The 25,379-nt window shown below is 42.1% G+C and overlaps 3 protein-coding genes across 5 annotated transcripts; 2 read left to right on the top strand and 1 right to left on the bottom strand.

Annotated features, from left to right (window-relative positions):
* Positions 1 to 4,569: 4,569 nt before the first annotated feature.
* On the top strand, positions 4,570 to 12,861 carry zfp91 (ZFP91 zinc finger protein, atypical E3 ubiquitin ligase). 2 transcript variants are annotated; one of them, XM_063476258.1, is made up of 12 exons: positions 4,570 to 5,236; positions 5,578 to 5,615; positions 5,809 to 5,925; positions 6,275 to 6,314; positions 7,198 to 7,308; positions 7,401 to 7,490; positions 7,582 to 7,767; positions 9,048 to 9,098; positions 9,203 to 9,281; positions 9,363 to 9,477; positions 10,795 to 10,894; positions 10,979 to 12,861. In XM_063476258.1, the coding sequence occupies exons 1-12, from the start codon at positions 4,833 to 4,835 to the stop codon at positions 11,973 to 11,975; spliced, it is 2,328 nt and encodes a 775-aa protein (XP_063332328.1). In that variant the 5' UTR covers positions 4,570 to 4,832; the 3' UTR covers positions 11,976 to 12,861. The 2 variants fall into 2 exon arrangements, with proteins under 2 accessions (XP_063332328.1, XP_063332327.1); XM_063476257.2 differs by having other exon boundaries at positions 7,398 to 7,490.
* A 122-nt stretch (positions 12,862 to 12,983) lies between these two features.
* si:ch211-113e8.11 (uncharacterized) lies at positions 12,984 to 14,072 on the bottom strand. Its single transcript, XM_063476259.1, has 2 exons — positions 13,826 to 14,072; positions 12,984 to 13,733 (listed from the first exon to the last, which is right to left on the bottom strand). The coding sequence occupies exons 1-2, from the start codon at positions 13,906 to 13,908 to the stop codon at positions 13,094 to 13,096; spliced, it is 723 nt and encodes a 240-aa protein (XP_063332329.1). The 5' UTR covers positions 13,909 to 14,072; the 3' UTR covers positions 12,984 to 13,093.
* A 56-nt stretch (positions 14,073 to 14,128) lies between these two features.
* cntf (ciliary neurotrophic factor) lies at positions 14,129 to 22,556 on the top strand. 2 transcript variants are annotated; one of them, XM_063476261.1, is made up of 3 exons: positions 14,129 to 14,299; positions 19,097 to 19,405; positions 19,494 to 22,556. In XM_063476261.1, the coding sequence occupies exons 1-3, from the start codon at positions 14,228 to 14,230 to the stop codon at positions 19,665 to 19,667; spliced, it is 555 nt and encodes a 184-aa protein (XP_063332331.1). In that variant the 5' UTR covers positions 14,129 to 14,227; the 3' UTR covers positions 19,668 to 22,556. The 2 variants fall into 2 exon arrangements, with proteins under 2 accessions (XP_063332331.1, XP_063332330.1); XM_063476260.1 differs by lacking the exon at positions 14,129 to 14,299 and adding an exon at positions 15,668 to 16,138 and having other exon boundaries at positions 19,494 to 22,555.
* The last annotated feature ends 2,823 nt before the right edge of the window (positions 22,557 to 25,379 follow it).

The following is a 25,379-nucleotide window of genomic DNA, read 5'->3' as shown; positions in this document are numbered from 1 at the left end:
GAAAGGATGCACTCTTGCCGTCCATTGTTTTGTCTACTTGGTTTTCTATGTTAAACATTACCCTTGGATTAAAGTTTGCAAAGGTTGCACGTGCTGAAAAGGGGACTTCAGCGCCGACTTCTGTGAATGGAAACCCACGTCTGACCTCATACATCAACTATTATTAAGCAATGTGTCACAGAGGAGTGAGGAGCACAGTGTTTCATAAACTCCTCTGTGGCACCTCAACTTTAATCTAGAAACACGCTGTACCCCAGCAGGAGGATTTAGATCACGTGGTGTGGTACAATATGCTCAGGAAAAGGTAAGTTTGTTTCAGCAGGCTCAGATTTCAGCCAAATGGTCACATGTTTAACTACTGAAATCTAATAAAGCGTATAAACGCCTGAGTGTCGGGCCTGTGTCAGACGGCAGCGACGCCAGCAGCGAATCCATTTCAAGCAAGATCATGCTCTGGACACATGAACATGGCCTGTGAACTCTCACCTGCTGCTGTTACGCACACAAGCACAACTTCTCACTGGAGAGGATTTACACGTTTATTTAACACTGCTAAAGAGGGTTTATTTTAGCTCATATCTGTTAAAGTAACCAAGAAAAAGCAGAGTGAAGAAATGCTTAATGTCAGGCAGATCATGGAGACAGAGTAAAAACAGTAAATGAAGCCTTTGTCAGATTTTCTGTATAAGGACATCACAATAAACTGTCTCGTCCTCATCAGATCTTAAAATTAAGTAAATACAAACAGCACTTGACATATTACAGTGTGTCATTGTTTATTTGACAAAAACTGAGCTAAAATGCAGAAGCAGAAGTAGACCCCATGATTCAGAACCACTTTTAGCAGCAATAAGTTAAAGGAGTGTGTTTTCTGCCCTGTCTTCCCCCAACCGGGCGCGGCAGATGGCTGCACCTCCCTGAGCCTGGTTCTGCTGGAGGTTTCTTCCTGTTAAAGGGGAGTTTTTCCCTCCCACAGTCTCCTAGTGATTGCTCAAAGGGGGTTGTTTGATTATATTTGAGTTTTCTCTCTATTATTATAGGATCTTTACATTACATTATAAAGCGCCTTGAAGCACCTGCTGTTGAGATTTGGCGCTGTATAAACAAAACTGAACTGATTTGCATTACAAGTGTTGCTTCAGTTCACTGAGGTTTGAGGGCATTCACATTCACAGCTCTCTTAAGGTTCCACTGCAGCGTTTCAGTTGTATTTGGATTGGGCTGGGTTGATTTGCATACATCATTTTCACTTTTGACTAACCTCTTCAACACCATTACATCAACACCATAACGATCAATGCCCAACAAGTTGAAGTTGCACTATTTTGCATTTATTTTACTCCAAGGATATTAACTAGAATCATTAATTAACTAGCCACAATTAGAGGCAATTTTAAAGATGTGATAAAAGTTAGAGCTTTTTAATGCTCTACCACTAAATTACCAAAACAGAAAACTCAGTCATCTCAGTCATTAAAGGTCACTAAAGTGAGAGAACTGCTGTAAACAAGGATACCCTCAGGGGTATGGATGTGCCTTAAAGATGGCAGCTCAAAAACAGCTAAAAAAAAAAAAAAATATATATATATATATATATATATCACTGAGTCTTGGAGAGGAAATGCTTTTACATCCTAAAAAGGAAAAGTTTGACTTCTAAAATGTAAGCTGTCACAAAAACAGGCTCCAGACCCACCAGATGGCATTACAGCTCTACCACAGAGATCTGCACAACTCAACAAAAACTAAAAAGAAAAAACAATATACACATAAACAACACAAACCGCTCACCTTAATCACAAACAGCAGTCAAAACTCATTGAACTCTATCCAAAATACTATCTCAAACCCAGGATTTTAAAACAACCCAGACTTCCTTAAAAATAATTCCGATAAGTATAGATCAACGTGAATCTAATTCACTTGTTTGTTTCAGAGGCAACTGCCCCAGTGACACACAGCATATCATCTGAAAAAGAATGTAAGGTTTACTGTCAGGACATAGAAATTAATCATTTGGTTTTTAGCAGGTCTTAAAATTAGATGATTACAACCTCAAACAAAAACATGATATCTTACACTGTCATCATTTATTTAAAAAAAAATGCAGAAGCAGTGTGTGAATAAATAGACCCCATGATTCAAGATCTTGCAAAACCACTTTGGCAGCAATAATTTGAAGTTCTCTGTTTGACTGTATCTGTCTCTCACATTGGTGTGGAGGAAAAGATCAACAACCTTTCCAAGAAGATCCCTCAGACCTCTGTGTGCACATAGTAGAAGGGTCTAAACTTTTTTAATAGTGTCTAATGTCTTTGCCTTTCCCTTACAAACTTCAGTAATATAATACAGAGATTCTTAGGCACAACTTTATTCTTTTTTTCTGTTGGCTGCAAACAGTTTTACAACAGTTTTATTGTTCTGTAAGCATTAATATATGATCCTTAAGCCCGACTCCTGGTTGTACTTGTTAACGCTGTATCAAACTTGCATGTAGACAAAGCCTTTGATTGAATTATATTTTTATATTTATTCCCACTCTTAAATATGCCCGAAGCTGCAGCTGAAAGAATACAAAATTAAACTGTATTTTAAACATTAACTTAATAAAATACTTGATTGTTATCAATCAGTTGTGATATTAATGTATGTTAACTTTTCACCGGCTTTAATTACAGACTTCATAAAGGCTGAACTTTATTAACACTCTTAATGACCAAATCACTTAAGGCGCACAATTTTAATACTACATCATGCTGCAGTGTTTGCTCACACACTACTGTGTTCATTTCTGTCTGTGTTGTGCTTAACCTCTTCATATTTTTCCATAGTGTCATTTCTTTGTAAAATCAGCTGCTTTGCTGCCAGCTCCACACTCTTCATGCCACTTCGGAGTGCAGGTCCCAGGTCCTGTGGATGTAACAAACCCAAATCAACACTCCTCCACCACCGTGCTTGACAGCTGCTATTAGGTGTCTGTGCTGATATGTTCTGTTTTCACCAAACATGGTGCTGAGCATCTGGCTGAACATCTCCACTTAGGTCTCATCGGTCCAAAGGACGTTTTTACAAAAGTCTTGTGGTTTGTTCAGATGCAACTTTGCAAACATAAGCTGTGCTGCCATGTTCTTTTTAGAGAGAAGAGGCTTTCTTCTGGCGTCACTTAAAAACAGGGCTACTTGTTTAGTCTTTTTCTAATTGTAACATCATGAACTTTAACATTTAACATGCTAACCGAGGCACTTAACTCCTGTGAAGATTGTGGCATTATGATAACACACACCTTAATGCTCCAGACCAGCAAACTGTCAAAACCTCTGCTTTAATGATGGTGCTCACACTTGCTGATGATCAGTCAGTACAGTGAATTTGATTTGTAGCACTTGGCTGCTACTTATCCTTTTAATTTCTCTGTAAGCGCTAAGGGTGCACTGTTCACTCGCAGTGTAATATGTTATGTTTTATAGTTTTGTCTAAAGTTACATAACCTTAATTTAAGACAGATCTTTTTTTAATTACTATGACTGCCATTTAGAAACCTTAGCAGTCTTTATCATGACTTTACAGTGGCATTAATAATGTATGCAGTAGCAGCTTCCTGCACCAGTTTAATAAATAATGACACTTTTAGTGTACCAAATTATTGATTTCGTACTGAAAAGAAATACAGTTTTCCCACCAGCTCCAGTCCCACACTGTAGCTTGCATTCAAGGCTAGTGTATCAATAAAAGTTTAAGTGACTTATTATTTCCCAATAATAATATCTCCAGCACACCACTTTAGCAAGCACACGAATGCGTCACCTGCTTTATCGCTGTAGATAAAGGGAAAAGAAAGTCAAGCTTGTGTGTTATGATGTTGCCATCTGGTGGTAACTGCTCTCCATCACTTTCTGTTCAGACCAGTCAGTGCAGGTTTTCAGTGGCAGCCATGTTAGCTTTAGTTATTATTAACGCAGATTATTGTGGACATTAGTAATGGAAAAAACAAACAAACAGTATACACATATAAATACATTTTAATAATTTAGCTCAAACAGGCAATTTATTACTTAATTTAGAATGTTACACAAAATACCCCAGGCTAGGCCTATTTCAAATTGTATTGTCATTTTAGGTGGAAGGACGGGAATAAATATTATACCAATTTTCTATTGATTTTATAGTATGTATCATTTCAAATTAATTATGTCTTATACTTACGTAAATGTTTTAAGCCAAACCCGATAAAAATCGCGTCAAAAAAAAAAGGAGCACACTTAAATAGCATCCAAACTGCATTTATTTTATTTTTACTACAGTTCCCAGGATGCAGTGGCAGCCTACGTCCTCACGCTGCTGTCGCGCGGCTGCTGCGGCTGCTTTCGCAGATTTGTAAACACAGCAGTTACGCTCAGTTGATCTGTAACGGGCAGTTAGGCCCATCCAGATGGTTGTGGCAGCTGCTGAAACGCGCTGCCGCTCTTGAACGTAGCCTCAGTTTATATTTGGCTTAAAGGAGACGCAACAAAGCGCACAAAATGGTTGTGCTCAAGGCCCGGGCGAATAAGTAGGTTTACTATAGCTTTAAGAAGGAGAAAATAGTGTCTGCTTCTTTAAAATTATATCGGTTTATTGCTGAATAGATAATTAAGAAAACTTTTCAGTTTCTAATCAATATATATATGTATTTAATTTGCGACGAAACCAACTGAAAATGCACCACTGTTGGATAAAGGCCGCCTGCAATCAAAACGTCTTTAAAGCAGATGTGGTCCGTTTTTCCTCAGTTTGCAAGTAAACCTGCCTGACTTTAAGCGGAATCTGAGGTGGTCCTAAGTGTCCTCACGGTGATGGAACCAGCCGGTGACCGAACCGGGAATGTAAATAAAGGTGAAGATCCGACGGAGGACAAGGCCGCAGAAGAGACCCCGGGCACCAGTACAGCTGGTACGCCACGGAGGGCGCTGAGGGAGCGGGGAGCGGGCCGCCCTAGGTCTGGCGTCACCGCTTCTATAGCGGACGTTAACGGCGGTACGTCGAGCCCGCAGACTTCGGGACGGGTTTTAAGAGATAGGTCAACGAGGGCAGTACCGGCTTGGCTGAAAGACACCAAAAGCAGCGACGACGACGAGGACGAACATAGCCCGGACGCCGGTGCGACCAAGCGGAGGAAAGTTTCCAACTCCAGGCGGAAGAAAAATTCAGATGCTGCAGGTTCGGCTGAGGCTGCGGGAGACAGCCTTCAAGGCACAGAGTACGTTTTTGTTTTTTCTTTGTTTGTTTCTTTACTGAGTAGCCCTATTTCAACTTGGCCACCACATTTGATTATAAGGAGCCCGCCTTAGCTTGCACCTTGTGTCGGTGAAGTCGGTTCCTGTCAAAAGCACGCCTTCATCGTGGCTCGTCCCCTTTCTGCTGTCTGCATGGGAAGGGTGGAGTAAAACTTACCTGGTTTTAAAGGGGGCTATATTTTAAAAAGTGCTACAACACACAAATGCATTATCTTATTAAACATACGATCGTGTGATGATGATATTGTGGTGCTGTGCAGGTGTGGAAAATGCGTCAAGTCAATGTTTTTCCCTCTTTCTGCAGACAAGAAGACGCCAAGAAACCTGCCACAGATGCCCAAGGTAATCAACTGCATAAAAGCCGCTTTATACCCCCCTTCTTCACTTTACATTTAAGATTAATCAAATGCAATTTACCTGTAGTTATGTCTTTGATTCAGACGGCACTGATGTGTTCACTAGTGTCAGGCCTGTGTCACACTTTATGACACTTTTCTACACTCTCACTGCATGCTACCGCTCTCTCTCACTCCAGCCCTTCTCTCCAGACGCCCCTCAGCTCAGACTCATGCCAAGCCCCCATCTGGCAGGGCTGTCCACAGCTCTGCCAAGCCTGTGTGTAAGACTGAACCTGGAATGGAGAATCCAGCTGGTGAGCAACCTGTTGACAGTGAGCTGCTCTGCTTTAGCATGGGGGCCTTTTTAACTCAGAGACCAAATCATGCAGACACACAAGAACCAAAAACATCTGGGCAATCGCTGTTTGTTTTGTATAGAACTTGCAAAAACATCTGGGAACATGTATCTCTGGTTATTGATTCCTTGTGGGGGGAAACATCTGGATTCTGTCGTTTCTGGCTCATTATAATGCTTCCAAATAATTGATCTAGATAGAATGCAATTTTTCTTTTTTTTGTAGTTAAATTACTGTTTTATAAATGTTGTTTGTATGATGTTGCTAGTGGCTGAAAGCGCTTTTGGTGTCTCTCTCTGTCATGCAGCTGTGGAAGGAGATGTAGATGATAAAGACAAGTATGAAATGTAAGTATACTTTTGGTGACTCACGATGTGATTCTTGCAGGCTTTAATGGCTTAAATTTGGCCACTGCCTCCTAATACCGCCTTCTTGCTCCCTGGAAGTCCTGTTCTGACCACTTATTGTGGGCTTAAAACTTGAGCAGAGAGCAAACTGTGAAATTCAGTGACAAGCTGAACTGTCTTTCATATCAAGGAAAATTACTACTGATAAAAGCTGAGAGTCTGGCTCCGAACCAAATGACAGTCTTCAGAGGAAGAGCCTGCAGTGAAGGGGCAACCTTTGAACATTTGGGAGGCTGTGCACTTTGAAGTGACCGCCTGGGGTCATATTGTCAAATTATAGTTCCACTGTAACTCCTTGTCCTGTCAGAGAGAGAATAAAGAAGCCAAACTGTGACCACACCACATCTTGCTCCCTGTTACTTTGTCCTGTTCCTCCAGAATTAAACTGAGGTTGAATGGGTTTCCATTTTACAGTTGAGAAGATCCAGCTCTCAGTGCAGGTGTGCAAGTCATCAGAAAGGGACTTCCACGGAGAACAGCTTGAAAGGGAGAATTAGCTTTCCATGGGTCATGAATCACTGTGTACACAGTTTGTTCCTCAGTTTTTAAAAAGTCACATTTATTGCTCGTATCACGTTGTGCACCTAATCTCAGGTTCTTTATGTAGGAAAATATGTTTTTCTAAAGATACCATTATGTCGTTTTGCTACTGGCACATTCGCAGTCTGAGGCTAAGTATAGAAGCAGCAACAGAAGAAATCAGCCTGACACGCCGTATTTACTCAGCTTGACTCTGGGTTTGTTCCCTCAGTTTAAAATGTATGAAAAAAAAAGAGTCAAATGTGTAACTAAGGAGAGTTTGGTCCTGTGTTTTTAATTACAGTGAAAAGAAAGAGGAGGAAAACACCGGCGCTGCTGAACCAGGCTTGGATGATGAAGATCCTTCTTTTCAGGATGACCCAGACAATCTCAACTACCAGCCACAGAGTCAGAGGTGCGCTTATGTCAAGTGCACCATTTGACCCGGTGCAGAACGTTTTTAGAAAAAAAAACCCAGTTTGCAATTTATTGTTTCACTTTCAGCAGTGTAGAAGAAGAAGAGGTCCTTAGCAGCGAGGAAGATGTTCCCTTTAGAGACGACTTAAACGATCAAAGCTACGACCCGAAGGTTGAAAGGTTTGTGGGTGTTTTGTATGAGAGGGATTGGGTTGTTCATATGTAATTACTGTTTTTTGATTGGAAATTTTTCTCCTGTTTTATTTTTTAGGGATGCTCCTAAACCAAAGCGCAGAGCTCCTCCTAGACCCAAGGAGAAGAAAGAAAAGGAGAAACCACTGAAGAAAGAGAAGGAGGTTGCTGAGATAAAAGTGGAAGGCTCAGACAACGTAGAGAGCATGCAGGAGGAAGTAAAGCTTGAAGAGGAAGTAGTGGAAGATCCGGATGGACCCAGGAAGTAAGTGCAGTACCAGACTGTGAGTACATTCTAGTACTTGAAGTACAAGCCATGAGCTGATACCAGACAGAACTGCAAACGCATCTACATATCCTCCATTCCTAATCAGTTTTGTTAACCAATCACTGAAGTCCAATTTATCCAATTAAAGCCAACACTGTTTTAAGTTAATGCTAATATGTAGCCATGGCAACATACTGGTTTTGCCAGACATGCTCCTCTGTTTGTCATTGGAGGAGTTTTGGATTTTGGGTGCAGAAAACAAAGGAGCGCTCGCCTTATAGAATACTGCCATCATGGAGCACAGCTTGACATTAGCAGTAGTCGCTATTTTTTTAAATTTTTTTAGTCCTCCTGCAGTGTTCATTGATCTGATGCTAGATTAATCCGTAAACTCATTCAAGTGGATGGATTCAAAGGTCTGGACTAAGGCAAGCTACAGCATTTAGTATCCCAGAAAAAGGATTAGGTACATAGTGTAGAAATGTGGTGTGCCAACAGTACCAGTGACAATATTGGAGAGAAACCCCCAACAATCAGGCAACTCCCGATGAGCAAGCACTTGGCAACACTGGGAAGAAAAAAACTCCCATTTAACAGAAGGAAACCTCCAGCAGAACCAGGCTCAGGCAGAGGCAGCCATCTGCTGCGACTGGTTGAGGAGTGAGGGGGGGGGGAGAGTGTAGAGAGGCAGGATCAAAATAAACTATGGCAGAGAGTAGGCAAAAGGTAATGACTTAGCACACAGGGAGAGCATCTGTTTACATTCTGAAAGAAGGGTAAACATGCTTCTCGAGCCCTTTTGACCCACAGTGCTTGGCACAGTGCACAAGAAAGCATAGTCAAATGCTTTCAGTACTGATGCAACCAATTCAAATTTCAGACTTTGTTTTTTTGTTTACTTTGTTGCACTACAGCCTGAGTGATGACAAGGGTCAAAGTACAAAGTGCAGTGATTTTCAAGTAGTATGGTCCATTTGTATGCATACTGCATCAGCGAACAATACATGCTTTGTAAGTGCAGCTGCATTGTGTACTGAATATAGAACGAAAACATATGTGATTGGAAATGTCATCAATAAGACCCTGAGTCATTCAGTCTGCCTGTTTTAAAATACTAACCAGCTGCTCCTCCTTCTAAATTTAACGTGTGGTTATTAAACAAACCTCACTTCACAATGGCTTTGTGTTCACATATAGCAGAGCATGGCTTTGATTTCCCGGTATACACAATTATGTCATTTTTTTTTTTTTTTTTTTTTTTGTCTTGGCTGTGTTAGGAGAGGTCGGCGGAAAAAAGACGACAAAACCCCACGGCTGCCAAAGAGAAGGTGAAGTTGATGTCTTTGTTGGTGCTTCATTATCTGAAATCAGTCATGAACTTTGTATAGACATAGATGTTAAGTATAAGATAGTAACGGGCTCGCTCACACAGGAAGAAGCCCCCAGTTCAGTATGTGCGCTGCGAAATGGAAGGATGTGGGACAGTGCTGGCTCATCCTCGCTACTTACAGGTTTGCCCCCCCCCACACACACACACACACGCACGCACACAAAGCAGTAGTAACTAATCTGTTCTTTGCTTTAAACTCCAGCACCATATAAAGTACCAGCACTTACTCAAGAAGAAGTATGTTTGTCCTCATCCTTCTTGTGGGAGGCTTTTCCGCCTACAGAAGCAGCTGCTGCGTCATGCAAAGCACCACACAGGTACGCATGTACATTTGTTTTCAGAGGTTTACATCCACTCATCATGGGCACGGGTGTCATGATAATTTTGGGCTTTTGATAATTTCTTTGAACTTTTTTCTATTTTTTCCTAGGGTGGAGTGATTGTACAGCATACAACTTTAATGACTTTAAAAAAACAAAAATTGACTGCGAAAGTTTGACTTTATTTTGGATTTTCTTTGATCCACACAGGTTAAAAAACAGGCTCAAATATAAGCATACACTCAAATCTTTTAATAAGTGTTGCTGAAGGTTCTACAGTGTATTTCAACTTGACAAGTCCAAGGCCTATTAACGTCTCATTGGTTAATCTAATTGAGTACAACAGATACTTTTTATGCCGGCAAGAGGGTGCCGCTGACCAAGAAAAGAAGCAGCCCCTGCTCCAAAATTGACACCTTCAAACGTGGCTGAAATTTGCAGCTGCCCACATGGGCAAGCCAAATGGCTTCAGGAGAAATGTTTTATTGATAGACATTTGGAGGAGTGAAGTTGAGGCTTTGAAACCTGAGAATACTGTACCAACTGTCAAGCATGGTGGTGGTAGCAGCATGCTCTGTGGCTGTTTTGCTGTCAGTGGTACTGGTATGTTGCACAAAGTGAATGTAATGATGAAGGAGGACTACTGCCACATTCTTCAACTTTAAGTCATCAGCTAAACAGATGAAACTTGGACACAGTTGGGTGTTCCAACAGGACAATGATGTGAAACCCACGTCAAAACTGGTTTTGGGATCGATAAAGCAGGCTAACATTAAGCTTCTGGAATGGTCTTCTCTAAGCCCCAACTTTAACCCAAATATTTGTGGACTAAACTGGGTCTGTACCAGGAAACCAGCTATTTAAATAACCTCTGCTAATTCTGCTAAGAAACATATCAAATATCCAGCTTTTAGGCTTGTTGGTGGCTACCAAATGTGTTTAACTTGTTAAGGGACATTTAACAAAATGTTAGTCAGGGTGTATGTATATATTTGACCCTGTGTGAATTTGAGAAAATCCAAAATAAATTCAAACTTGTGCAACCAAGTCTTGTTTTTTAAAGTAATTAAAGATGTGTGCTGTACAATCACTCCACCCTGGAAAAAGAACAGTTCAAAGAAAAATCATTAAAAAGCTCAAATTTCCAGAATATTCATGTCCATGATGAGTGCATGTAAACGTCTGCTCATGATGGTATAAAACAATGCATTGGTTTCTGTGCTTATTTTTTAGTTCTAATCAGTAATGAAATTACATGGGGAACCCATCTGTAATTGAGTCTTTTTTTTAATTTATTTTTTGGGGGCTAACTAGACCAGAGGGACTACATCTGTGAGTTTTGTGCTCGCGCCTTCAAGAGTTCCCACAATCTGGCCGTGCACCGCATGATACACACTGGAGAGAAGCCCCTACAGTCAGTACTTCTCTGTTCACACGTTTTCTCAGTTTATTTTCAGCTCAGTGGTTCATTAAATTTCTTGCTTCCTGGTGTGAATAGGTGTGAGATCTGTGGCTTCACCTGTCGCCAGAAGGCATCTCTCAACTGGCACATGAAGAAGCACGACGCTGATGCTACCTATCAGTTCTCCTGCTCTATTTGTGGAAAGAAGTTTGAGAAGAAGGACTGCGTGGTGGCACACAAGGCCAAGAGCCACCCGGAGGTGCTAATTGCTGAGGCGCTAGCAGCAAATGCCGGGGCTCTCATCACAACCCCTGCCTCTCTCTTGGAGCTCCCAGGAAATCCTGCGCAAGCAGAGGTCACTGGCCTGGATGCAAACCAAGTTGGGCAGGATGGCCAGGTTGACCAGCTGGGCCAGGATGGGCAGCATGTGCCTCAGGTCTCCCAGATGGGTCATGTGACCCAGCAGGTGAGTCACCAGGTGGTTTTGCTGGGACAAGATCAGAGCCTCCACACCATGCAGGTGCCTGTGACAATTGCTCTGTCCCCTATTGACCCCCCATCACCGGCTGAGAACCAGCAGCAGACCCAGCTCCAGCTTCAGATGCCCGTCCAGTTTGTGCAGACTGCCCAGCAGCCCCAGCAGCCCCAAATCCAACAGCTGACCCTCCATTCCAACTCAGTGGTGACCCAGCATCAACCGCAGCTCCAGCCTCTTCATTCATACACTTCCCAGCAGCAGAGCCAGGGCCAGACACAAATCCTGCAGATGACCTTCCAGCCTGTCAGCCAGTCCCAGACCCACATCCAGCAGATCCCCATTCTAGCAGCCTCTCAGCAGCTCCAGCCTCTGCAGACAGCATCCCCGAGCCCTCCTCTCATGTCCACTTCGCAAACCCAGAGCCAGGTTCCCGTCTCCACCAGCGGGGACAGCTTTATGTTGGACAATCCGGTGCTCTCTTCCTCCTCTCCCTCAGCCACCTCTCTTCAGCAGACAGAAGTGGTGGGGGAGGATGGTGTAATCTGGGAGCAGGCCGGGCAGGGGGAGGTCCTAGCCGATGGCTCTGGGAGACACATGCAGCAGACCCTCATGTAAAACAAAAAGGATGCCAACAGAACGTAATCTAGAGGCAGTTTATGTTACCAGTGACCTGACATACTGTTTCACCACGTTTGAGGTAAATGTAGGCTCACTGGTATATTATGTAATGCTCACTCATCGTCACATTTGGTAGATTTTTAGACTTCGTATCAGGGAAAGATATGCGTTTGTATGTGTATGTTGTTGCCTTTGTACCTAACAGTCCTGTAACTAGCCACTTATGAGTGTTTGTGTGTGTGGGTGTGTATATATTGATGAGGTCTTGTTGCACAGCTGTTGCTATTATGCAATAACATAGCATACCTCTTAGTAATATACAGCACATCTAATGTGTAATGTGCAGCATCAACAAAGTTCCTACTGGAATAAATTGGTTTAATTTATATTATGAAACACATGAGAAAGTTATAAACTCCCTCACTGTATGTGTGTGTGTGTGTGTGTGTGGGAAAACACTCATTTATTGTCCAGCTTTCCTGTGACACTTTTTATTTAACAAGGTTATAAATCAGCTAAATCTACATAAAAAAGACATTTAAAAACTTGGAAAAGACACCAAAATTTACAGATTGTGCATATTCCAGATTTTGTCTGTTTTAATGACATTAGTGCAGCTTTGAAGGAAATGATATAACCCCTATAGTTTAACTCTGCAAGACTTTAAGGAGCCGAAATGTACCCTTGAACACTGCGACTCAAATGTAAGCCTATCAAATAACAGCAAGCACTGATTTGTCAATAAGATTTGTTTAATGTAATTTGATAAGCAAAGCTATGTAGAAACCTTATGTGACAGCGGCATCTCTCTGATCTCTCACATTACATTTGTGTTAGAGCAAACAGTCCACTTAAAAGTTGTAAATAAACATCTTAACATTCATCCAAAGTGTTTTTATTGAATGAGCTCTGAAAACCCTCCAGTTTCCTCTTCTCAACAGGAGCAGCAGCAGCAGTCCAGTTGTTAGAGCCATTAGCAGTGTGGTTGGTGGTTCCAACCCCAACTCTTTGCATCAGAGTGTTTAAATTTTATTAGGCAGGCTCCTACTCTGTACGTGGGATATAAGTAGTATTGAATCAAAGTGTCTGGAAGACATAATGTAACTATAAGTGAGTCAGGACATATTGGCTCGCTCTCTGTTCCTTTGCATCGTATATTGCTTCATAGCTCTTTTAGGAGGAATCAAGCTGTCACTCAGTCCGACCCTCTTCTTCTTCACATGCTGCCCTTCTGGCTCGTCCTCTTTTGTTTCCCTCTGGGACCTTCCGCCAGATGAACTGCCTCCAGTTTCTGGTGTCTCTTCACTCTCAGGTGGATGACAGTCAGTGGAGATGACTGGCTTCTGGAGGTCACTGTCATGAGCAAATTTACATTTGATCCCAAACCTGCACCTTCCATCTTTCCTGTAGGACACGCATATCCTTTTACCTCCTATCTGGGAGGGTTTGGCCTGCATGGTGAGGGGGACGTGCTTCTGCAGGGCGCTGAGCTTCTGGTCTGCTTGAGCCTTAAATGGGTTGGCAAACACGCTGCTGTCAGATGACGCATTTAGCGGTGGAGAGGGCAGTTTTTTAGAGGTGATGGAGTCCAGCGAAGGAGTAGGCAGTTTGGAAGGTCGGGCTGCCGAAGTGGGTGGTGGTGAGGGCTCTGGATCCTCGTCCTCTGCCTCCGATTCACTGGAAGCGGAACCAGACTCCAGCAAAAAGTTGCGGGTCTTTTTAAAAGGCGCTTCCTCTTCACACGTTTTCCCAGAGCTTCAAAACGACACAATAACAGGACGAAGATAAATTATTATTATTCCAGGCTAGCCGAGTGGTGTTTGCGATACATTTATATTTTTACTCACCCAGCTTTGTCACTGTTTACATCCTCTGCAGCGCCATCGCTGTCGGAGTCAGAGGACACTCCGTATCCAACCAGAGAGTTCATACCTGTAACCGGAGCTAGAGCTCTGCCTCCCGATTAAAAAGCGATAACGGTGTACCTGTGAATATAGGAGGCAGGAGAGTTGTCCATTTTTCATTCTTTAATAAACAAAACAAGGGAAATTGCTGTAATGTTAGCTGCTGTCTTTAGCCGTCGCTCAGCGTTCATGTTTACACTGCACTGCCACCTGCAGGACAGGAGTGGTACTGCAACTGTGACGCCACTAACCCACAAATGACACTTGACCAACACAGATAAGCTGCTTCTTTTTCTTCTTCCAGCTGCTCTCTTTAGGGGTCGTCACAGCGGATCATCTGCTTTCATGTCACTCTGTTTCTGGCATGCTCCTCTATTACACCAGCCCTCTGTGGATTATCTTCTTTTCCTTTGCCTGGTAGGTCCATCTTCAACACCCTTTGTCCAATGCACTATCCCTCCTCTGCACATGTCCAAACCACTTCAGCCTTGGCTCTCTAACTTTATCTTCTAACTGCTGTCTCTCTTCACCTCTGCCTCCTGTCTTTCTGTCAGTGCCTCCGTCTCGAAATCATACATCATAGCAAGTATCACTACCATCTTGTAAACCTTCCCTTTCACTGTCACAAATCACCTAAAATCATTTTAAAATGTATTCTTTTTTTTTTATCACGTTAGTGTGGTTATCATATTTTGTAATTCTCTCTTAGTTCAGTTTTTAAAGTGTATATTCGCTTTTTATTGTTTATCAATCTATTCAATGTTCACTGTTGACTACTTGCATTAAATGTGCTGTATAAATAAAGCTCCAGCTTGCAGAAAATAAATGATGGCTAAAATGGCTTTATAAGCATGGTGACAGGACATGTGATGTCAAAATTTCACAATTTGGTTATGATTTTCTTTTTAGTAGTTAAAAATCCACTTGACTGTCCATTTTCATTTCATTTTCTTGTGGAGAATAGTAACTTTAGTTAGATTCCTCGCAAAACAAGACACCAGTTTGAAAAAATGTCAATGTTAGGCCTATGCACACTTTATTGGGTACACTTGTTTAACTAGGTTTCAACACCACTATCTAATCAGCCACTCACAAGGTAGCAACCCAGTCCATTTAGGCATTTTAGCATGGTCAAGAAAACCTGCTGAAGAGCATTAGAATGGAGAAAAAAAGGTGATTTAAACTTTTAACGTGGTATGATTTTCGGTGTTAATCCGGCATTAGTAAGGCATACCTAATAAAGTGTCCATTCTATATAGAAAGTTAGATCCCAGGGCAGATCACATTTAAGTCTTTAGATGTGATCTGCCCTTTCTGTGGAAGTTCTCCTGAAAACTATTCCCACTTATTTTTGCTCTTAGAATTTAATATTTAGGTTGTAGAAAAAATATTTTCTCTGATTTGTTTTTCCTTTAAAAATATGATTTGCTTTCTATGACCGTGCTAACAAAGACGATGCTATATTTCTTGCGTAGTTAGGTAATCCTCCTGTTAGACGTATGTGATTACATCATTAAAGTTCCACCTGATGATGTGACGAGCCGGAAGTGGCCTAATTTGGAGTGAGCTCCTGTCCTCGGGCACTGTGGTTAGGACGTCAGTCTCCGTAGTGATGATGGGCACTTCTAGTTTCAGCTGTTGATTTTTTTTTTTTTTGGTCTCTTATTTGTTATCATTGGGGAACACACACACACACACACACACACTGCTTAAATTTAGACTATCTCGGCTCTGTCACTACCAGTAAATCGGATAAGCTGCTCATGAATAAGTTGATGAGCTCCTCCTCACTTCCCTCCTCTCCTCCGCCCCCGCTTGTCCCGTTAAATTCCTCCAGTCAGGCATCAAGTTCCCCGGGGAAAGGGCGGAGATTTGGCCTTAAACTATGTAATACAAGTACCGAACTGTAAGCAGAGGAGATCGGACAAACCGAAGTGGTTTTACGGAAACCTCAGACAAGACTGACTCTGTGGCTCTAATTAACGCAGCGCTGAGTGGGAGCTGATGGGCAGGCTGAAATGAGCCGTGACCGGGAATCCGGTGATGTCGGGATGAAGCAGGCGTGCCCGGGAGTATATTAGGGGCTGGGCTGCTCTGCTGCTACCACAAGTGAGCTCGTCTTCAAGTTGAGGTTCAATGGCAGGGAGGTCGACCAGAAGCATAAACGGTTCGAATGGGAGCAGAACCGCGCCGGCCAGGGCCGCTGCTCTAGCCGATCTGCTGCACTATGAGTGCTCCACCTTACTGGAACTCTTTGTGAGTATAAGAACTTATTTTCCCCCCACACACTGGCTGCAGCCTGCCAGCAGGTCACAGTTTGCTTTTAGAGTGAGTGAGAGAGAGAAAAGTCTGAGGAAGAGTGTGTGCGTGACAGAGAGAAATGGGCCAAGGTTAAAAGGAAAATTAATAGATATTCTGTGTGTGTGTGTGTTTCCAAAGAGCTACACTGTCAAAGTGTGTATGTATGTATGTAAAAGGGAGTACAAAAGGATGATGAAAGGGATGTGTGCAAGTCCAAGATAAGAAGGAAGAGAGAGAGAGAGAGAGAGAGAGAGAGAGAGAGTGTGTGTGTGTGTGTGTGTGTGTTTGAAATAGGAGGAAATTATGTCTAGGACAGCAGGGGGTAGGAATGCAGAGCAGAGAGGGGGTGAAGTTTTTGGAATGACATAGGGTGGGTGTTTTTGGCACACAGTCATCAATGCTTGGGCACAAAGCCTTCATCTCTTTTCCACCAGCTTGCCTCTTTTTGCCAAAAGGTGTGAGAGCGACTGTTTATTACAACTTCTTGGTTTCCTGCCAGTTTGCCTCATCCATCCTTCCTTTCATGTGGCCTTGCTAGGAGCAAGGGAGCGACCGGGCACACTGCTTCACTTCCATCCATGTGACTCCCTTTATCGCCAATATGCAAGTTTACCCCCTTTTCTCCTTTTTTCCCCCTCACGGTTTACAGGTTACCTTCCAGTGAACATGTCATGTATGAGTTGGACTTGTCTTAGCCTGTCACACAGAAATTTTTGTATATTTATCTGCATTTTTTTTTTTACCACACCTGGAAAGCACTGACACTGAAACAGATGTTCTTCCAAATCTTTGGCACGCAAGTGTCAGTGAATCAAATGCACACTATTGAAGATTATTTTTTATCGTGTTATTATCTCCAGGCACGCTGCCCCACTCTCTTGCACATTGGGCGGGAAAACCCAGGTTTGCAACATCAATTTCCTCTTGAAAACCACTTAAGCCATTTCCAGAGCTTATCAGAACTCCTAATACTCCATAAGTGCACTGATTCTGGCTTTGAAAACACTTCTTGGTGTATCCATAACTGCCTGACTCATGCCAGGAGTAAATATAAATTTCCTTTGCTGACTTTCGAAGCACACAGGCCACATTCAGGCCGCTGTGTCAGGCTAGTTCTGACTTGCAGGGTTACACATTAATGCCTCAGCAGAATGGCAGAAAGATGCCAGAGGCTTCTGAAATTCATCATTCACTCAAGCATTAAAGCTGAGGTGACAGTAATCCTGCAGAGTGATCCAAAAACATCACCAGTCTCATGATCACGTCTGTAGTTCGTAGTTCTGAGAATGCTTTGGATAATAGGTATAATGAAGAGCAGGGGCTCTTTTACCTTATCCTGTATCGTTATTAGATCATTTCTTATATTGTAAGTGTCAGAACTCTAAAAAAAGTCTTTAGTCATCACAACTTTTTCCAATTTTCTCTTCAAGGAGCCAAACCTTCTTGTAATTTTTTTTAAAGGTGGTCTTAAGCAGATAACTTGCATTGCATCTCTAGGCATTTTGTTACTACTAGCCTGTCACAAAATCATTTGTGGACCAACAAGGTGATTCCCAAAGAGCTATTGGCTGGACACTCGGTACATCTTTGCACAGTGTGCAGTGTATCCTTACAATTTGACTGGACAAGTGGAGGAGAAAAGAAGAGGTAGCAGGCCTAAAAGGCTGTCTACAGTAGATGAACAGTAACTGAAAGTCATGTCCTTATGAAATACAAAACAGCCCAGCAAAGACCTGGCACATGACCTGAGAGATGCACCTAGCTCTTCAGCTGATCCACCTGCCATTTGTCAAAGCCTCCTCTGAAATGTTCTCAATGGAAAATTATGCAAGAACTTGACTTAAAATTAGTGACAACAGGTCTCATGAAGTGATGAATCGGAATTTGAAATTTTTGGTAAAACTGTCAGTATTGTATTAAAGGTAATTGGGGAAAGGGGCACAACTCGGCTATTTGTGTGTTTTACAGATGGCCAAGTGTCTACAGCCATCTGCAAAGCATGGTAGAGGCTCTGTTATGGTTTTGGGCCGCATATCAACCAGTGGTGTTGGAGATGTTGCCAAAGTCAATAGAATTATGAATGAAGAAAAGTAACAGCAGATTTTGATCCACTGTACCACAATACCTATGCTTTGTAGAAAGTGTCCAATTGGCCTATTACAGCATAACAATGATCCCAAACACACTGTCAATGCAGTAAAAGTATACCTGGATTAAAATACACACAGTGGAACACTATCAGTCATGGATTAGTCTGGACATCAACATCACTGAGGCAATGTGGGTCATCTTGAAAGAGAAAAGAGAACAGAACAAACAGCAGCCAACAGTGGGGAGGGTGTCCGTCTCCTGAATCCAAACTGGAAGCTGGTTCCACAGAAGACGGGCCTGAAAGCTGAAGGCTCTGCCTCCCATTCTACTTTTAAATACTCAGGAACCACAAATAAGCCTGCAGTCTGAAAGTGAAGTGCTATAATGGGGTGATACAATACTGTAAGGTCATTAAGATAAGATGGGGCCTGATTATTCAAGACCTTGCCATTGCTTCTATGGTGCGTCTGTTATTTTAACCTTTTACTTGTTTACTTAGTAAGTCTTTACTGGAACTGGACTGAGTGCAAATTCCACTATAATAGACAATGTGACAGCCTTTAGTAAATGATCCCAAGCAAATTCCTTTTGCATTAGGAGGAAATCCCTGTTGCCTCATTGTCAGTGGTCCTCTGTAAAGGCCAAATTGCAGTTGAAAGTAATGTCATGACTTGCTGAAAACAGTCCTCCACTTATACTACTTTCCAGTTTCCCCTTCTTCTATCTCTATCTCTCTCTCTCATTTATTTTCTTTCAAAAAAATCTCACTTTTGTTACAAAGTGTGACACGTTTGTCTTGCGTTTCTCTCTTTCTTCCCCAAGAGAAAGAAGGAGAACTTCACCGAGGACGTGACTGACCGTCGTCTGGTGTCTGTCCCTCCTCCTTCTTCCCAGCTGGATACCAGAGACAAACTCTGGCGCATCCACTCGGCGTTGCTACAATGCCAGAAGTTGCTAGAGAAAGCTGTTGCCAAAGAGGAGGAGGAGCTGGGTGGTGGGAAGAAGGGCGAGTATGAGAACAAGAGGAAGCTGGTGAAAGAAAGGTTGCCGCTGCTCTTACTTAGCACTGGAGAACTCCTCAAAGCTGCTGAAGGCACGACTTCCCTGACTCCTAGTGTGGAGGGCTTGGAGGTAGGTCCTGAGGTGTTAAAGGTAACGGTGAAAGTGTTGGACTGAAACTAAAGCATGGTTTACGGTTGTCTCCTCTTGTCATTGGCAGCTAAATGTCCCAACCGGTCTGCTTGACCTGAAGCTTTGGGTGTACCGGGTCTACAAAGAGGTCAACTACTGGAGCAAGACGGCTGCCAACACCTTGAAAGACCTGCCCTCGGTCATCGTGAAGGAAGGAGCAAGGACCACGCGGGCCAGGAACAGGAGAAGCACTCGGAGATGAGATGGAGATGTGGGAAGCGTCGATGAGGAAGGAAAAAGATTAGGGAGATAAATGGTGGAGATTGGCGAAGGGGTGAAGGTGATGAGAAGGTAGTTGCAGAGCAAGGGGTCCAGTCAACGTCAGGAACAAAGTAAAAGACGGGGAACAGAAATAGAAACAGCCAGCTGCAAGAGACAGATTACTACTGACACAGGGAGATGAGAAAACTGGGTTACTGTTGATGAACCAAGGCTGCAGATATATATATATAGAGAGAGAGAGAGAGAGGAAAACACCATGCTGTGACTTTTTTGGCAGAGTGTAGTACGTCTCTATTCTTTCTTTCTTTCTTTCTTTCTTTCTTTCTGAGTTTAGGCTTACATGTGCCACTCTGATACAGCTGAAACGATTTCCTTTGGATGCTCTGCAGCACATGAAACATGTGATCAGCAATGGGCACATTTAATTTATATTAGCTGTAAACACTGGGGATCATTTCTTGGAGCTCTTGAGTGCATGAAAGAAAAAATATGCTAGCAGCACCCTCTAGTGTTTATATAGTGCAACTGCTTGGAGTCCTCCTTTTCTTTCTTAATTTCCTCTGTAACGTTAAGTATCTCAATTTAATATTATGTTTGTGTTGTTGGTTTTTTTGAGCACTTTGTTAGCAATGAAATAAATCAGTCTAACCTTGTGAATGATTCGGGCTCTAAAGCAGGAGTATAGCATAAATATTCTATACTCCTAAAAAAGCCAAAAGTTTGCAAACTCGCGTTATAAAAAGAAACAAGGCTCTTTTTGACTGCGTCTGCAGTCACATACACAGTAACTGGTTAAATTGATCACGTATCAGATAGTATCAGAGTCAGAAGCGATGCCCAAATCCTACCTTACCTGTCTGCCTAACCTGGAAGAGGCTGCTAATTAAATTAGCCGAAGACTCAGATTGTCTTTAAAGATGTATGAAGGCTCGGGGTAAGAAACAGAGAAGATAAAGTAAATGGGATCCTTTATAGGGAAGTCTTGCCTAGATAGGCACTTATCCATAATGATGTGGAGGATAAATTAGCCAGAAAGGCTGATGGAAGAGTTTTAGCAGGTATTTTACAAAAGCACCCTTTTTATTCTAACGACAAGGGCACCATTTATATTTCAACTTTTTATAAAGGTTTTCTTCGCTTGGCTCTGTGCTTGCTGTGTTTAGCATCTGTGGGCTGGTTAACTGACGGCAGGTGCACTGGGAGTAAACAAGACCGTGTGATGTTCGGGGCACCTCGACTGTTCACGGGCTTTTTTTCCAACTACATTTTTGTACCGGACGGAAACCTAAATGCTTTTGGTTGTTTGAAGTCTGATTAATTTCGGAGATGAAATGTTGCCCCTGAGAAAATGAGACTTACTCAACCTATTGGCTTCATCTGTTACTCGCACACCAAACAGCACAAAATCATTCTGATTATCTGCTTTGGAGTTTCAGCAGTGTTTTAATGTGATTCACTGTTAATGAAATATGGCTGCTGTGTACACTGTATGGGTTGGAGATGTAGTTTGTTTCCTCTTGCTCATTACTCTGTCATTACGGCTGCTGGAGCTCACAAGGCTGACTTTTCTTTTCATTTATTCTCTGTCTTCCGTTCTCAGTTCTTTAAATTTTAGAGGTTTGGTTTGAAGTAGACCAAGAGCCATTAGAGGTTAGAAGAGGTGCGTCAAATTTGGCCAAAAACTAAAGGACAGGATGTAATTTAAAATTAAGAGTCAAGTTTAAATAACGCAGTCCTTGCAAACAAGTTCTTTATAATCCAGTATAAGAAACTGAGTAATTGCAAAAGCTGCCTGCTGGCTTTTTACAGTGAAAGAAGGCTCTAGTTAAGGTTGGTAGCAATGACTGCGTGCCCTCTGCCTTGATAGCTGAAAGGGAAACAGTCAGTTTAGGCAGCACATTTTAGAAAGTATTACACTGACTTCAAGATTCAATGGCTTCATATTTAAAACTTTTATTCTGTCTGTGCCGTTCCTAATAATCTGTCTGATATGGACTGACATACCGCTACATTTAGTCTTTCCTTTGCTAACATTTTCATGGAAAGCACCGTCGTTACATTCCTCGCACACCAATTGTTTTGTTTTTGTGTATTCTTAAGATTGACTGATTTTTGGTTTTACACTTTTATTAGTATTTGATCTTTACAAATACAGTTTGTCACACCACAAAGCGCTGTCTTTCGTTTTTTTAACCTCTGGGGGAGACCAACTGAGCTACAGACAAATGGGTTAAAACACAAAGGGAGGATCGGGTTACCATCACGGCTTCATACACAGCAAACATACTGTAGCAATAGTGCATGCTGTAAAGATTGTAGTAATAAAGAATGTATGATTAATTCCAGAAAGTTGACTCTGTTCAGTTGCATAATGGTCAAAACAAGCACCGCTGTTTGAGCGGGGAGTCAAGGAGGCCATTTCTATAAAAAGGGGGATTTAACCATCCTGCAGGGAGCCATTCCCCGACTCTCCGTGAAGGGTTCACATGGACGCTGATCAGTGGTCATGAGAGTCTGTGTATGTGTCATGTAGTGGGACAGCTTTTGATCATTAATGCAGCTGTACTGTTTATGTGGTTGGAAGAAGTCACCTGGATGAGTGATGAAACGTTTTTCACACTGAACAACTTCCTGGGATTTCGTTAGCTGGATTAATGCGCATGCATTTAAACAATGTATGAGTAACTTCCTTTATCTCTGATGGTCTATGAAGTGAATTGATGTACTCGTCACTTTCTTTAACTTTATTGACATTTACATTTCTGATCAGCCAGCAGCAGCTGGGAAACAAGTTAGTTTAAACACACTGCTTTAACACTGTAAACAGAAAGTGACATATTAGAACGGTCTTCTGCAATGAAAACATTCACGCCTTGAATTTTTTTAAAGTAAACTTTCAGATGTAACATTGCTACATCGAGTTCTGACTTTATTACATTAAGCAGACCTCTGTAGACATTTTTTGTCAACTGTTCAACATGACAAAAGATGATGGGGAGGGCTGTAGGTAGGCTGTAGTTAAGGGATACTTTCTTCATCTTTTATTAATGATTCTTTTCTTGATCTTGATTTCGGGTCTTGATTTTATGTCTAAAAAAATAAAACAGAAATAGTGAAATTCCAATAACACTTTCTACAGACCATGTTGACATATTTAAATAACTTAGTTCAATGCAAACTCAACCCAAAATGCTAAAAAAAATCCAGTGCTCTATCTTAGAGTGCTGCATATATTCACAGGCCTACTTTTTCAACTATTTAGAACATTAAAAAAAAAAAAAAACCCCAACAAAATATTAATATTTTCTTGAAATAAAAATGACCAGATTTGCAGATGCTAAGATTTTCCCTGGGAGTGAACAGAATCGACTGACCCTCCGATGTACTCATCGGAGGGTCAGTTTAGGTCGAGGGATAAGTTAGAGAAATAATCCAGGGATGTTTGGACATTGACAAAGGATGTTGAAGAATGAGCTACCGGGTAGGAGAAAATGAGGATGACCTTGAAAAAGATTCATGGATGTAGTGAACAAGGAGTCGCAGAGGGCTGGCGTGACTGGAGAGGATGTTGGGGATATGGTGAGATAGAAGCAGATGATCCACTGTGGCGACCCCTAAAAGGAGCAGGAAGAAGAAGAAGATGAGTATGAATTTGGTGCCACTTCTATCAGGTACTAACAGGAAACTTCACACAGGCTCACCAAAAGTGGATCAGAGATTATAGAAACATTTCCTGGTTCTTTGACTCTCAGTTTCTCTTGGGCCATTTGGATGGTCTGGTCAGAATTTGGAGTAAACAACATGAAAGCATGGATCCATCCTGCCTCATATCAATGGTCCAGGCTGGTGGTCTATTATTGCTGACCACGTCTGTCCTTTTATGGACAGAGTGTACTCATATTCTGATTGCTATTTCTACAGGATAACACACCCTGTCAGAAAGCTCAGATCATCTTGGACTGGTTTCCTGAACATGACAATGAGTTCACTGTATTCAAAAGGCCCCCACTGTCACCAGATCTCAATCAAATAGCAGCTTTGGTGGAACTGAAGGTTCTCGTTATTGATACGCAGCTGACAAATCTGCAGAAATTGTGTGATGCTATCATGTTCAATTCAATTCAATTTTATTTATATAGTACCAAATCACAACAAAAGTCGCCTCAAGGCGCTTCATAGGTACAGAGAAAAACCCAACAATCATATGACCCCCTATGAGCGAGCACTTTGGCGACAGTGGGAAGGAAAAACTCCCTTTTAACAGGAAGAAACCTCCGGCAGAACCAGGCTCAGGGAGGGGCGGCCATCTGCTGCGACTGGTTGGGGTGAGAGAAGGAAAACAGGATGAAAGACATGCTGTGGAAGAGAGACAGAGGCTAATAACGTTAATAATGTTAACATGGACCAAAAACTCTGAGGACTCTGAGTGTCCAGCAGCTTGTTTAATCTATACTGTGATGAGTTAGGGTGGTTCTGAAGGCAAAAAGGGCATCCCGCCTGGTACTAGCAGGGTCTACCTTTGATAAAATGGATGCTGACTGTACATCATCTAAACAGTAAGTCTCAAAAAGCCGAAAGTGAAATCCCAGGGAGGGACTGTCTGACAGATGAGTCAAAGTTTGCCTCACCAGGTTTGTTACCATGATCTCTTTCAGGTTTGCACCAATGTCTTACAAGTTTGCCAAAAGCAGCCTCCAGAAGTCTCTGCCGAGCCTTGTGCCTGAGTATGTCAAACATAACAACCAGGATTATGTGTAAGAACACTATAATCTGGAGTTCGCCAGTGCTCGGTTAATTAGTGATTCTAAATTGGTCGTGCGTAAGCATGAACAGTTGCTTCTCAGTGTGTTAGCCCTGTATTGGACTGGCAGCCTTTCCAAGATGGTGTCACATGGTGTGGGCTCCAGCAACGCCCTCCCACAACCCTAACTGGATAGGTGGTCAGGAGTGTGGATGGATGGATGTCTTTATTTCTTTTTACACTGAGTTTACATAGAATGAAATGATGCATAAAATACATTTTCCATACCATTTATTTCAATTTGAGCTACAGTAAACTCACATCATTTACACTATTTTATGTCTAAAAGGGGCTTTAAACAGCTTAATAGAAAACAGACCTCCTCACAGTGGGAGTTTGAATGAAAATTTACAGTACCAGTCGGACAACAGGAACTCTAATTTGACAAACTCAGTACTGTTTAGCTCCCAGTTAGGGCCGCCATGACTGCTTTACTGCAGTTACATCATTTTGTTTATAGTTTGGTGTAAAAACTACATTTTTTTTTTAAAGTTACTGATCGGATTTGTGAGGGTGTGTGAGTGGGCTGAAGTAAATTGATCTTGGCTAAAATTTCAGTTATTTCTTTTATTCGTGCTACTTAACAGCAGATTGGTGCACAAATGTTGGTGATGAGCAGTGTGTGTGTGTGTGTGTGTATGCAAGAAGACAACGAAGAAAACGTCTGCTATTTTGCATTTTGAATGTGAACATTATTAGCGGGATTTTCAGTGCGTGTGTGTGTCGATGTTTAACTGTGAGAAAAAACAGGACGTGCGTTTGAGCAAAAGGGTGTGTTTTTGTTTATATGTGTTTATGCATATGTGCATGTGTGTGTATGTGTTCATCTGCTCATTTGTGTGTGTGTGGTTGTTAGGGAAGGAGGGGCAGCCAGGATGCCTGTGGAAGGGG

This window comes from Pelmatolapia mariae, linkage group LG6 (genome assembly GCF_036321145.2).
Source record: "Pelmatolapia mariae isolate MD_Pm_ZW linkage group LG6, Pm_UMD_F_2, whole genome shotgun sequence".
NCBI lineage: Eukaryota > Metazoa > Chordata > Actinopteri > Cichliformes > Cichlidae > Pelmatolapia > Pelmatolapia mariae.
The sequence above is the reverse complement of the archived record's forward strand: the minus strand, read 5'-3'. Positions and strand labels throughout refer to the sequence as shown.

Coding starts and splice junctions, on each gene's coding strand:
- zfp91 (XM_063476257.2), top strand. CDS start 4,833: ATGGAACCAGCCGGTGACCGAACCGGGAATGTAAATAAAGGTGAAGAT. Junction 6,315..7,197: donor GATAAAGACAAGTATGAAAT/GTAAGTATACTT, acceptor TTTTAATTACAG/TGAAAAGAAAGAGGAGGAAA. Junction 9,282..9,362: donor CTCATCCTCGCTACTTACAG/GTTTGCCCCCCC, acceptor TTTAAACTCCAG/CACCATATAAAGTACCAGCA.
- si:ch211-113e8.11 (XM_063476259.1), bottom strand. CDS start 13,908: ATGAACTCTCTGGTTGGATACGGAGTGTCCTCTGACTCCGACAGCGAT. Junction 13,734..13,825: donor GTAAACAGTGACAAAGCTGG/GTGAGTAAAAAT, acceptor GTCGTTTTGAAG/CTCTGGGAAAACGTGTGAAG.
- cntf (XM_063476260.1), top strand. CDS start 16,019: ATGGCAGGGAGGTCGACCAGAAGCATAAACGGTTCGAATGGGAGCAGA. Junction 16,139..19,096: donor CCACCTTACTGGAACTCTTT/GTGAGTATAAGA, acceptor TTCTTCCCCAAG/AGAAAGAAGGAGAACTTCAC. Junction 19,406..19,493: donor CTAGTGTGGAGGGCTTGGAG/GTAGGTCCTGAG, acceptor TGTCATTGGCAG/CTAAATGTCCCAACCGGTCT.